This window comes from Calidris pugnax, unplaced genomic scaffold (genome assembly GCF_001431845.1).
Source record: "Calidris pugnax isolate Ruff unplaced genomic scaffold, ASM143184v1 scaffold25, whole genome shotgun sequence".
In the NCBI taxonomy this organism is placed as follows: Eukaryota; Metazoa; Chordata; class Aves; order Charadriiformes; family Scolopacidae; genus Calidris; species Calidris pugnax.
The window spans coordinates 5858244-5870618 of record NW_015090805.1 but is presented as its reverse complement, the minus strand read 5'-3'; the positions used below and the strand labels follow the sequence as shown (position 1 = coordinate 5870618).

The 12375-nt window shown below is 37.2% G+C and overlaps 1 protein-coding gene across 1 annotated transcript in view; it reads left to right on the top strand.

Moving 5' to 3' along the window:
- DYRK1A (dual specificity tyrosine-(Y)-phosphorylation regulated kinase 1A) overlaps positions 1-9581 on the top strand; it is an 88813-nt gene extending 79232 nt beyond the window's left edge. Inside the window, exons 7-12 of the mRNA XM_014938168.1 lie at positions 364-650; positions 2979-3125; positions 3487-3627; positions 3899-4205; positions 4557-4681; positions 5750-9581. Of these exons, the coding sequence (XP_014793654.1) occupies positions 364-650; positions 2979-3125; positions 3487-3627; positions 3899-4205; positions 4557-4681; positions 5750-6373 (1631 nt within the window). The 3' untranslated portion in view covers positions 6374-9581. The remainder of the gene's footprint in view (positions 1-363; positions 651-2978; positions 3126-3486; positions 3628-3898; positions 4206-4556; positions 4682-5749) is intronic.
- The last annotated feature ends 2794 nt before the right edge of the window (positions 9582-12375 follow it).

The window sequence follows — 12375 nt, the reverse complement described above, 5'->3', positions numbered from 1 at the left end:
TAGGAAGAAGTTCTTTACTGTGAGGGTGGTGAGACACTGGAACAGGTTGCCCAGAGAAGCTGTGGATGCCCCATCCCTGGAAGTGTTCAAGACCAGGCTGGATGTGGCCTTGAGCAACCTGCTCTAGTGGGAGGTGTCCCTGCCCATGGCAGGGGGGTTGGGGCTCGATGATCTTTAAGGTCCCTTCCAACTCTAACCATTCTATGATTCTATGATCTAGAAAAAAAAAAAGTAACACTGTATTATCTTACTCATGGGTTAGCTTCCTACTTATTTATTAAAGTATTTAAGCATTGTGTTGTAACTAGTATTTAATACTTATCACACAGGACATGTGTTAATTATTTTCTTCTCTTTTTAAAGTGCATTTGAAGCGCCACTTCATGTTCCGAAACCATCTCTGCTTAGTATTTGAAATGCTGTCCTACAATCTGTATGATCTGTTGAGGAACACCAACTTCAGAGGTGTCTCATTGAACCTGACACGAAAATTTGCACAGCAGATGTGCACTGCACTGCTTTTTCTGGCGACTCCTGAACTTAGTATCATTCACTGTGACCTAAAACCTGAGAATATCCTGCTCTGTAACCCCAAACGAAGCGCTATCAAGATTGTTGATTTTGGCAGTTCGTGTCAACTTGGACAGAGGGTGAGTATCAGTAAAAATTCTGTTTATGCTACTGTGGGATACATATGATAAAATTTATATTTTTAAGTGATAATACCTAGATAGCTAATTCAAACTTTATTAATGATGACTTAAATGAAATAGTAACTAATTTTACATAGGGTGTTAGAGATCAACAGTCCATAGGAGCTTTAAATATGGATTTTAGTGCCGTAGTAGGTAAATTTTCACCATAGTGATAAACTTTCCATTTTTCTTTTCTCCTTTGTTATGTTTTTATGCTATGTTAATGCATCAGCACTTGATTGTAGAAGTCTGCAGTGCTATTAAATAAAATGCTCTTTTTATTATTTTCTTATTACATGTGAATTACTTCTTCCACTTCATGTTCTCTATTTAGTGTGCCTTGGAGATAAGGTATTTGAGGGTTGAGATAGTGCAGGAAGACTACGCTGCACTATAACCAGATCCTCTAACTAAACCATTTTTACAAACACTTTAGCAACTGTGGAAAGACTAAGCTGAGTGGTAGTGGTGATATACTATGCGTAAAGATGCATATGTGCAAAGCATTTCCAGGACAAAGGGCTTCAGATTAGGATAGATCTGTACTTTGTAATTGTGTCCTGTTGTTTGCGTACTTTGAAGATGAGTGCATTTTTTATTTGAGCTGTTGGAATCTGTTGAGCATAGTCAGTCCAGCATAGCCAATTAGCTCGATATTTGCTTTAGGAAATGTTAAAATATATACAATAACTGTGAATATTTCAAGATCATAAATAATTCAGTTGCATGCCAAAGCCTGTGTTCTTTAGGAAGAGCTTTGAATCATACTCCTCAAGTGTTTGATTTGTACTGACAATTGTCTGTCTGACAAGCTTATCAGGATGTCATGTTCAGCTTGCACCTTATAGTCCTAGTACAAATAGGCTCTTCCCTGGTTGCAAGAATTACATTTGGCTGAGCAAATGACCACTTCTATTCAGGGTACCTTTGCTTTATTTGTTCACTGAAAACAAATTGTTAGCTAGAGAGGTAAGGAAGACTTCTGTAGATAGAAATTAGACTTCATTTTCTTTGGAAAAAGGATTTTGATCCTTCCCAGGTCCATTTTGTACCTTTGGCAGTTTTACCTATAAATTTGTGAATATCTTTTTGCTTTGAGAAAGCTTCATGTTAAAAAAACCCAAACAAACCAACCAAAAAACTTCCCCAAAATACACAACATTTGCAAAAGACATGAAGTATGAGTAGTAATACTGCAGATGGGTTCATTATATGAGAAGAATTAAGAAACTTCATGGAGTAACTTTAACAGAAGTCCCCTTAGGAAGTTGGGACTGGCGAGTAGCACCTTGTCACTTTTTCCCATAATAGGTTTGGGTCAGGATATTGAATATTGTATTGAAAGCAGTGGTGAGACATATATTTAGATTAATAACAGGACTTTTTACTTTAAACTAGAAACTTTTCACCCTGGGGTGAAAGAAGACACCAGGAGGTAAAATGCTATCTAGATTGATTAGGTCAATCATAAGATAATCTTGAGATGTTAAGAAGCACAAATACAAAAATCTAGTGTGATTATGCATTAAATTTAACTTTAAAAGCAGTAAAGAAATGTCAGCAGCTTTGTGGAAAGTGGTGGATAAAATTGCACATCACTTGGAATACAATGTACAGTTCTGTTTTGGGTATTTTGTTGGGTTGGTTTTTGTTAAGGGTTTTAGAGTTAGTTTGGGGTTTTTTTTTGTTATGGCTTTTGGGGTTGCTTTGTTGTTTTGGTTTTTTTTTTTTATTATGCCTACATTTAAGCCAGTCTCCAAATTTAGAATCAAGATAGAATTATCTGTCTTGTGAAATGAGCAGGATAGTTAGGGGTGGAAGGAGGTTGCTTTTTCCCATGTGTTGTTTTCTAGTTCCTGGAATTACCTGATAATTTCATCTCATTTCATCACATCATAATTGTGGCTTTTGATCTTTTACTATCAGTTCAGTCTGAAGTGTTATGTGATTCTGATGTGCCTTGTGGGATGTTTTTTCTTAGGGTGATATCAGACTAAAATTTTTCTGTATGATTACCTGTAATTGCATGAGATTACATGCATCAATCCTAAAGTGTAAAATACTGTTATCATGAGTGAATCTGCACTTTTCCTTTTTTTTTGTGTATGACAGTGTGAATGCTACTGTTTTCTTAAGAATTAAGATTTCCATATTTTTATTACTGTAATGCGTAGATATTTTTTAGTGACACTGATGTCTTGGCTTTCCCTACACCAAAAATGTATTTCATAGTAGTTCTGTTTTTGGATGCTGTGTATTAACCTTTAGATGTTTTTATTTCAGATATACCAATATATCCAGAGTCGTTTTTATCGATCACCAGAGGTGCTACTGGGAATGCCTTACGATCTTGCAATTGATATGTGGTCCCTTGGGTGTATTTTAGTTGAGATGCACACTGGAGAGCCTCTTTTTAGTGGGGCAAATGAGGTATGTAGCTATGTTACGATAGTAGTTTTGATTATTTTGTTTTGTTCATTCTGATCATGACTTTCATCTGTTTAATTGTAATGTATAAATTAGGGAAGTATAGTAATTCTAAAATTAATGGATGTCAATGACAGCAATGCCTTTTGTCAGAGCTCTAAATTGCCTGTTAATAATTTTCTGAGTCCCACCTCTTATTCACTAATTTGTTTTGTACATACTGGATTTTTCTTATAATCTCACAATTACTTTAGAACTTATCTGGGTAGTTAACATTTGCTTCCCATGTGACTAGAATCTCGCTCTGTTGCACTGCTCAGCTGCCTGTCACATGTTTTACACAAATATTATTTGTTTGGAACAGGTGGATCAAATGAATAAAATAGTGGAAGTTCTGGGGATTCCACCTACCCACATCCTTGACCAAGCACCAAAAGCAAGAAAGTTCTTTGAGAAGTTGCCAGAGGGCACTTGGAACTTGAAGAAGACCAAAGATGGAAAAAGGGTAGGTTATGTAACTAGGATGATAATATGGACTGTTTCTTCAAAAAGAAGGCGAGATGTTACTTAGTTTTACATCTTGCCTTACTGAAAATGTAGCTTTATTGTTTTTATTGTCCCATGTTGTAAGACAGGTTGTTTAAATAATGCTTTCTGTAGTATTGGATAGTTTCTTACTTTTATTTGACTTATTCCCTTTTAAGGCATGATTAAACAATGCACATCCGAGGCTTAATATATAATTTGATTTCAAACAATTTCTAACTTCCCAACAGGAATACAAACCGCCTGGAACTCGTAAACTTCACAATATACTAGGAGTTGAAACAGGAGGACCAGGTGGACGTCGTGCTGGGGAATCGGGTCATACTGTAGCTGACTACTTGAAGTTCAAAGACCTCATCTTAAGGATGCTTGATTATGACCCTAAGACACGAATTCAACCTTACTATGCCCTACAGCATAGTTTCTTTAAGAAAACAGCAGACGAAGGTACAAACACAAGTAACAGTGTGTCTACGAGTCCTGCCATGGAGCAGTCACAGTCTTCAGGAACCACCTCTAGTACATCTTCAAGCTCAGGTAAGTTTTTCTCATTAGCAGATAACAAAATTGTATTTCCTAATCACACCAAAGGAATCTTTTCCAGATAAATATTCTCTGGTTTTTTTGGTTGATTGGTTTTTGTTTTGTTTTGTTAAAAAACAAATATGTCAGTCAGGCTCATAAAAAAAAAATAAATTATTTTAATCAGCTGGAACAGGTAGCAGCTCCAACAAAAACTAAAAAGTAAATGAGCAAAAATGTGAGTGATTACCATAGATCTCGTATTTTCACCTTGAAGCTGTTTAAATATTTTAAAGCTGTAATTGTTTTACAGCTTACTTTATATTTTATGTCCCTTTAGTTATTGAGCATGTTATGATTTTATAGGTGGATCTTCTGGAACAAGCAACAGTGGAAGGGCACGGTCAGACCCTACACACCAGCATCGACATAGTGGTGGACACTTCACTGCTGCTGTTCAAGCGATGGACTGTGAAACACACAGCCCACAGGTATGCTTAAGTAGAGCTTTTGTCTGTTTGATCTATATGAATTTTCTGAGAATATTAAATACCTAAAACTAATTAACACTGGGGTTTTTCAGCCTGGAGAAGAGAAGGCTGTGGGGAGGTCCTTATAACGGACCTTTCAATATCTGAAGGGAGCCTACAGGAGAGCTGGAGAGGGACTCTTTGTCAGGAAGTGTAGTGACAGGACAAGGGGTAATGGTTTTAAATTGAAAGAGGGGAGATTTAGATTAGATGCCAGAAAGAAATTCTTTACAGTGAGGGTGGTGAGACACTGGAACAGGTTGCCCAGAGCAGTTGTGGATGCCCCATCCCTGGAGGTGTTCAAGGCCAGACAGGGTAGAGCTTTGAGCAACCTGCTCTAGTGGGAGGTGTCCCTGCCCATGGCAGGGGGGTTGGAACTAGATGATCTTTAAGGTCCCTTCTAACCCAAACCATTCTATGATTCTATGAAATAATTCAGTAATATTTATATTTCAGTGCAGAAGAGATAAAAGTATAAGTTCTCCCAAGTAGAAAATTTAATTTATGCAATAAATTTGTGTGTAGCTAGGTCTTGCTTTTTTAGTAATCTTTAATCAACTATATTCTTCCAGAGGTGTGGGTAGTACTCCTCTAATGCTGTTGATACTATTAAAGATTTGAACTACAACATATTAATTTAGCTTTGTATGCTTATTGTATCCAGAGGCCTGAGTCAGGGATCAGGGCCTTATTGTTATAGGTGTATACAAATACTATGTTGTTTATTGCTACTGTTATGTAAAGCTGCTTCTATAGCTTTGACAGTAAGGTCATATATTGGGCTTACTTAAATTGTTTGAAAAAAAAAGTCCAGAATGTGAACCCATTTTTCTTAAGGTATATTTTCAAAAGTGTATTAGAAATGCTTTTTAACTACATGCATACATTTCTAGAAAAATCTGGCAACTGCAAGGTTTGGTTAACTTTTTTAAAAGTTAGCATAAATATTAATAGCTTAATCTCTCTCATGTATTGCAAATAGACAGATTTGAGTAAGCTTTTTAATTTTTATTTTGCTTATTAACATAGGTTCGACAACAGTTTCCTCCTCCAATTGGTTGGACAGCCACTGAAGCTCCTACGCAGGTCACTGTTGAAAACCATCCAGTTCAAGAAACCACCTTCCACGTAACCCCTCAACAACAGAATGCATTACATCATCATCACGGAAATAGCTCTCACCACCACCACCATCACCACCACCACCACCACCATCATGGACAGCAAGCCTTGGGTAGCCGGACCAGGCCGAGAGTCTACAATTCTCCAACAAACAGCTCCTCCACCCAGGATTCTATGGAGGTGGGCCACAGTCACCACTCCATGACATCCCTGTCTTCCTCAACTACTTCTTCCTCTACATCTTCCTCCTCTACTGGTAACCAAGGCAATCAGGCCTATCAGAACCGCCCAGTGGCTGCTAATACCTTGGACTTTGGACAAAACGGAGCTATGGACATGAATTTAACAGTCTACTCTAATCCGCGCCAAGAAACTGGCATAGCTGGACATCCAACATACCAGTTTTCTGCTAATACAGGTCCTGCTCATTACATGACTGAAGGACACCTTGCAATGAGGCAAGGAATTGATAGAGAAGAGTCTCCCATGACAGGAGTTTGTGTTCAGCAAAGTCCTGTGGCTAGCTCGTGACTAAACTGAAACTAAGTTTGTTTCTTGTGTGTTTTTATAGAAGTGGTGTTTTTCCAAAAACAAAGTGCAAAGCTGCTTGAATCAGAAGGAGATAAACTCACTGAACCGCTACAGGAGGGAAAAGCTGACTATTTTTTTAAACTTGAAAAGATTGCAAAGGGACAATGAAGTTTTTTTTTGTTGGTTTTTTGGGGCTTTTTTTTTTGGTTGGTTTTTTTTTTAAAGAGCCATGTCCGGACCCACTGTAATGGATAGCTTAGTGGTGTTCACCTTTTGCTTCCCCCATTTTAACTTGCCACAACCTAGTCATAGTTTGTTTTTTGGGGGAGGGGTTTTTTTTGATCTCATTCAACAGGGGTTATTGTTCAAATGTTAGTTGTAGTTGCAAACTAGTTTCTTTTTAAAGGCATTGCACATGATTTCTAAAAAGGCCCTTTGAAGTTTTTGGGTGGGAGGGGAGTGAGTAATATATATATATTTTTTTTAGTTCCCCAAACAAACATGGGCACAGAAATGCAGTACTGTAAGAAAGAGGGACCTTCAGATTACACAAATATATATTCTTCAGCTGTAAAAAGGGACGGTTGTAATGGAGTTTGTAAGGCACATTAAGCATGCTAAGTGGCGGTGATCAGAACTCTCCTTTTCTGAATCTACTGAGGATCAAAGCAGCAATTGTAATTGGGATTCTGTGGGTCTCATATTTTGGAGACCACAGTCAGTTAGTATTGAAATATGACTGGTTTCATAACTGAGGTGCACTGAGAAGCAATCAACGGGTCGGTCCTGGCCAGTCCTGGGGAGGTCTAAGTGGTGGTCTTTGGGATAACCTTTGGCCTTATGGATTTGGACTCTTAAGTTAGAAGAGCCTACCATTTCAGATGCAATCACTTTTGGACATGCTTTTGCAGACAGTCCTTAATGCTGAAAACACAGAGAATGGGTAATTCAAGAGGCCTTTCTTTTAAAATAGACTTTTGTGACCCACTTATTGTAAGGTATTGCAAGGTCACTTTGCGTGTGTCATAAAGTTGACTTCCTTATTGGTTGAAGGTCACAGGAGTAGTGGTTTGCGTTTGATGGAAATAGCTACAACTGTGTCCCTTCCTGCTTTTTACTTTTTTCTTTTGCTTTTTCTCGGCACGTGGTTTCTCCACCATTACTTCTGCACAAAGACGTCTTCTGTTCATCCTGAACATTTTTAAAAATGCAGAATTTTATGTGACTGCTTTTTTGCCTCACAATTATGCTGTGAATTTTACAAAAATTTATTTTCTTTTTTGATAATTTATTGTACCAAAGCTGTTTTTATAGCACATAGATGTCTGTAACCAATAATGTAGCAGTTCTGCACTTTGACACAAGGTGTAACTAGACCATTTTTAAATGTCAGTTGAAAATTATGGCTGTACTATTGCTTAAACAAAACTGGAACTGTTGTTGAATTCATAGCCAATACATTTACAGCAATCTGTGTACTGAACATAATAGATTGACATCTACTTCGAGACTATAACATCTGTTACATTATAAATGTGTTCAGGCTTCTGAAGGTAAAAGGGACACTAGATCCAGAAGCTATGAAACCAGCAGTTGATTCTTGTATTCCTTATTAACATAATTGTAAACTTGAAGGCAAGACCTTGATTGCATGAACAGGTCCAAAATAATAGTCTGAGTAAAGCAAAACACTCACATGAGACCTGAGGTTAGCAGGCTGTATTTAACAGGTGCCTAATTTTTGGGTAATGCTGCCTTAATATAACACAGTCAGCTTGGCAGTTGCAAAATTTACGGGCCCATTACCAGATTTATTTATATGAAAAGTAAAAGCTCCATGAAAAACATTTGAAAGAGTAAGGGTAATTCATTGATTGCCCATCCCAGATTAACATTGTTTGCCCATTACAGAAGCAGTGATCTACCTCTGCCAGTAAGCCCTCTTAAAAGTTAATTTAGCAGAAAAATCAGAGTTCATACTGGTCAATTCCATGTGGCTGTCTCATTTTTTCAGACTAAAAGGTTGAATTTTTTATACTTACAGTGGCAACGCAGCAGCTGACTACCATGTAAATGGGAATGAATACTTGGGATTACCATTTTTTGTAAATCATGATTTTTTTAAATCAAGCGATCCATATTTCTTTTGTAACGACACGTCAACCCTGTGGATGAAAGTGGGTTTTTTTCCTGGGTTTGTTTGGTTTTGGTTTTTTTTAATTTTTAAACTCAGTAATTCAGAGAAGTTTACAGGATTTGGAAGGCTATCACCTTAGAAACAGGATGCTGAGTTTGAGTTTAGCAATATAAAAAGGAATCCAGTACTTACTGCTGTCTAGGAATATAAGGGTAATATGAAATCTGGGTAATTTTTCTGTGCGCGGGTTGCCACACCTTAGCAAGCGCCAAAAAATAAAGCAGTTAAAAGAAAAATATCGACATAGAGAAGAAATCATAAAATCCAGTGCTTCTGCATACTGTGTTATGTTACAGTCCAGTTTTGTGTGCTTTACTACACAGTTTGGTTACAGGACTTCTGTGCATTGTAAACATAAACAGCATGGAAAAGGTTAAATACCTGTGTTCAGATTGTAAGATCTAGTCCGGACTTGCTGTGTATATTGTAACGTTAAATGAAAAGACAAGCCCTTTGTATTATAGTCATGCAGTCTTATGTATGATAAACAGTTGAATAATTTGTCCTCAGACTCTTTACTGTGCTTTTTAAAAAAAGAGTAATTTAAGAAAAAAATGTAAACATAGTAAATCTTCCTATGCAATTAACCTACTCCAAGCCATGGTATGGTAGGTATAATTATACTATAATATGTAAATATCAGATACATTGAAACAGACTTAAAAATATGAAAGTAAAAGTTGGAGGCATAACAGATAATTCTGAGTTTTTAATTGAAACAGCAAGGTTATCATTGATGTATGAACACAGCTCTGCTTGATTCTGATGGACTGTACTTGTAGTTTGAGTTCTTTATATTATCATCTGTTAGTTTGAATGTTCTTATATGCACTGCAGCTTTCTACCTATTACAGACTAGCTGATTTTAAGGCCAGAAGTGACCATGGTAATGAAATAATCCGACTGGCATGTCATTATCCCTAGAACTCAGTCTAGTTATTTCTGCATCATGAAGTCTGTACCTCTTTGGTGCAGTAGAACATACTTTTTGAAAAAGATAGCTGATTTTCATATAGATTCTTCAAGTGTGAGGATTTTTCCGTGTCTCTTGAGTGATTCAGCTAGGTTATTTTCCATACTCTTAGTCCTCCTTCAGTTTTAGGACTGTTTAGTTACAGCTGCTGGCCATCAGATAGCTAGCTGCCTATTAGAATAATGAATAACTACTCTAGTTTTAAACTACTTCACTTTATTCACATAAAAATATGTTAACTTTAATAACCTATATAGATGGAGTTCCTTAAATCTCTAACTGTAAAGCTTTTACGGCTCTTCTGAAACTTCAGATGTTTTAAAATCCATTCTAAAGCGTGGACATAAGAACTGCATACAGCGTCTGGTAGTAATTTCAGTATTGCTGTGTGCGTGTAGTATGTGCAGGTACATTCTTGAACCTTTCAGTTTATATCTTCGCTTGTTTGTTTATACCTCCAAGGATTGCATTTTTAAATCTTTCAGTCTCAGTTATTTGCATTAAAAGATTGTAAATTTAGATGATTATCCATCATGATTCCTAAATCCTTTTCAGAACTGCTGCTCTTCCAGGATGTAGTCTTCCATCCTGTAAGTATAATGATGTCTGAACGGGACTGGTTTACAGAAGGGTTGGATTCAGCTATAGATGTGACTTGTCTTCATTGTTTATCACTTTACCATCGTTATTTTCATTAAACCATCAATGTGCTTATATTTTATTCTCGATAACTGAAAAATCTTAAATACCTTTGAAGATATTTCCTGTTGAAACCCATCAGAAGCATCCTTTTTTAATGAGGAAGTAATCTAAAATCTAACCTTCTGACAGAGTGGTGGATATGTTGTGCTGATTTATAGAACAAATATATTTCAATAAGATCATTATATGGACCTTCTGAATAGTATAGAAGTATCTTCTTTCTAGTGCAAATCACACAAGTAACTGACTACAAGGTAGAGTTCTTGCTGAGTGTTGATCTCATGAGGATAGTTTGTATGTGATCCAACATGACTTTGGCAAGTGAACTATTTTACTAAGAAGGATGGACATTAGAATTGCTCAGCATCTTGCATCTGCCAAGCAAAGAAGGTCACCTTGCCAAATTGGTTTTTTTCTGTTATATATCCCTGGTTTTGTGGGGTTCTACAGAAGCAACCTCATGTTGAGAAGTTTGCAATTGGTATTTATTTCTCCACCTCACATTTATAGTTCAACTATTTTTTCCGTATTGAATAAGATGCCTTGTTTTCATTTCAACAGTTCTCCATACTAGCCCTATCAAATATATATGATCTGCCTAGACCTGCAAGGATTTACAGTTTCTGTTGTTTATTATGTTTTATGCTAGATATTGCAGAGCATCACAGAGTTCAATCACAAGATGGTCACCGTGACTGTCCTTGAGGCCCTGAATGATATGAGAACATGATACACTTCATAAGCCAGACAAAGATGTTAGTTAAAAGTTTTAAACTTCAGGCTCCTCTGCTGGATGCTAGGGAGAAAATGTAATTCACTCGAAGAAATATTCATAGATTCTAGAGGGAAAGTGTGGATCAGAGATCTAAAAGAGGATAAGGGTTGGAATTGAAAGGATGTTCTGTGTGGGAGGGGGTCTGACCAATGTGAATAACAGCATAGGGAGGGGAGAGAAATACCCTTAGCTGGAATGGAATTGTGCAGACCTTAATTGAAAGTGGGACCAAGAAATTTTTTATGTGGTCCTGCTCATGGGAAAGCATGTGAGGGAAGCTAAATGAAGAACTTCGTGGCCATATTGAATGAGGCTTAACAGATCTATTTTGAGCGGGAAATACGTTTTTCACAGAAGGTTGGATTCTAGTAATTAATGTCAGAGCTGTCTAGAATGTAGCTGGGTGTTTTGTTTCAAGGTGGACTTGAATCCAGACTTGGGTCAAATTTGGAAGTTTGCAAGAGAGCAGAAATGAAAAGTTGGGGTGGTTTTATTGCCATTTAGAAAGGTTAAATTGAAGGAGGAGGATTTGATTTCTGACAACAGACCAAACAAGGATATGCTGGAGAGATAAGACCCACCTGGACAAATTCCTGTGCAACCTGCTCTAGGTGGACCTGCTTTGGCAGGGAGTTGGACTAGGTGATCTCCAGAGGTCCCTTCCAACCCCATGTGATTCTGTGACTGGGAGAAGCAGCAGCAATGGATAGAGTGTATTGTCTGCATGTAGGCAGCTGAAGGGATTTTATTTACTAATTAGGGCTGAGATACGTACGTTAAAATGGGCTGAAAGCAGAGCCTGGTAAGATCTTAAAAGTGTCAAACCACAGCAGATGTTATAAATAGAGTTTTAGAATTGTAGGAGTAAAAAACCCCAAACCCCAAGTAGTGTATGTTTATGAGTGAGTGATTATTTATTGAAACTTGTATGTGTGTTTTGTAGGATGAGAATGGAAGTGATGCTGACCAAAGACATCCTTAAAAAAATTGTTGCCATGGAGTAGAAAGGGTGCAGGATCTATGTAGCCTAAAACATATTTCATTGTGAATCCCCCGTAGGTCCTTGTTCCTAAGGCAGGACCTCCTTTGTTTCACAACAAGCAATTTTTCCACAGTGAGCAACAGTGAAAAGTATCCCAGCTAAATAATGATAAACAGTGTCATAGTGAAAAGCTGCAAACCTCAAACAGAAAACTCACCTGTAAGGAAAGCAGGCCCGGTATTTTCAGTCTAAACAAGAAAAAGCATTGGCGATTTTTTTGAAAATTAAGGCTGATAACACCCTCATTGGTAAGACAGAACTACTGTTATTGTAAATATGTCATAATTCCTTTCAGGAAGAGTGTATGGACCAG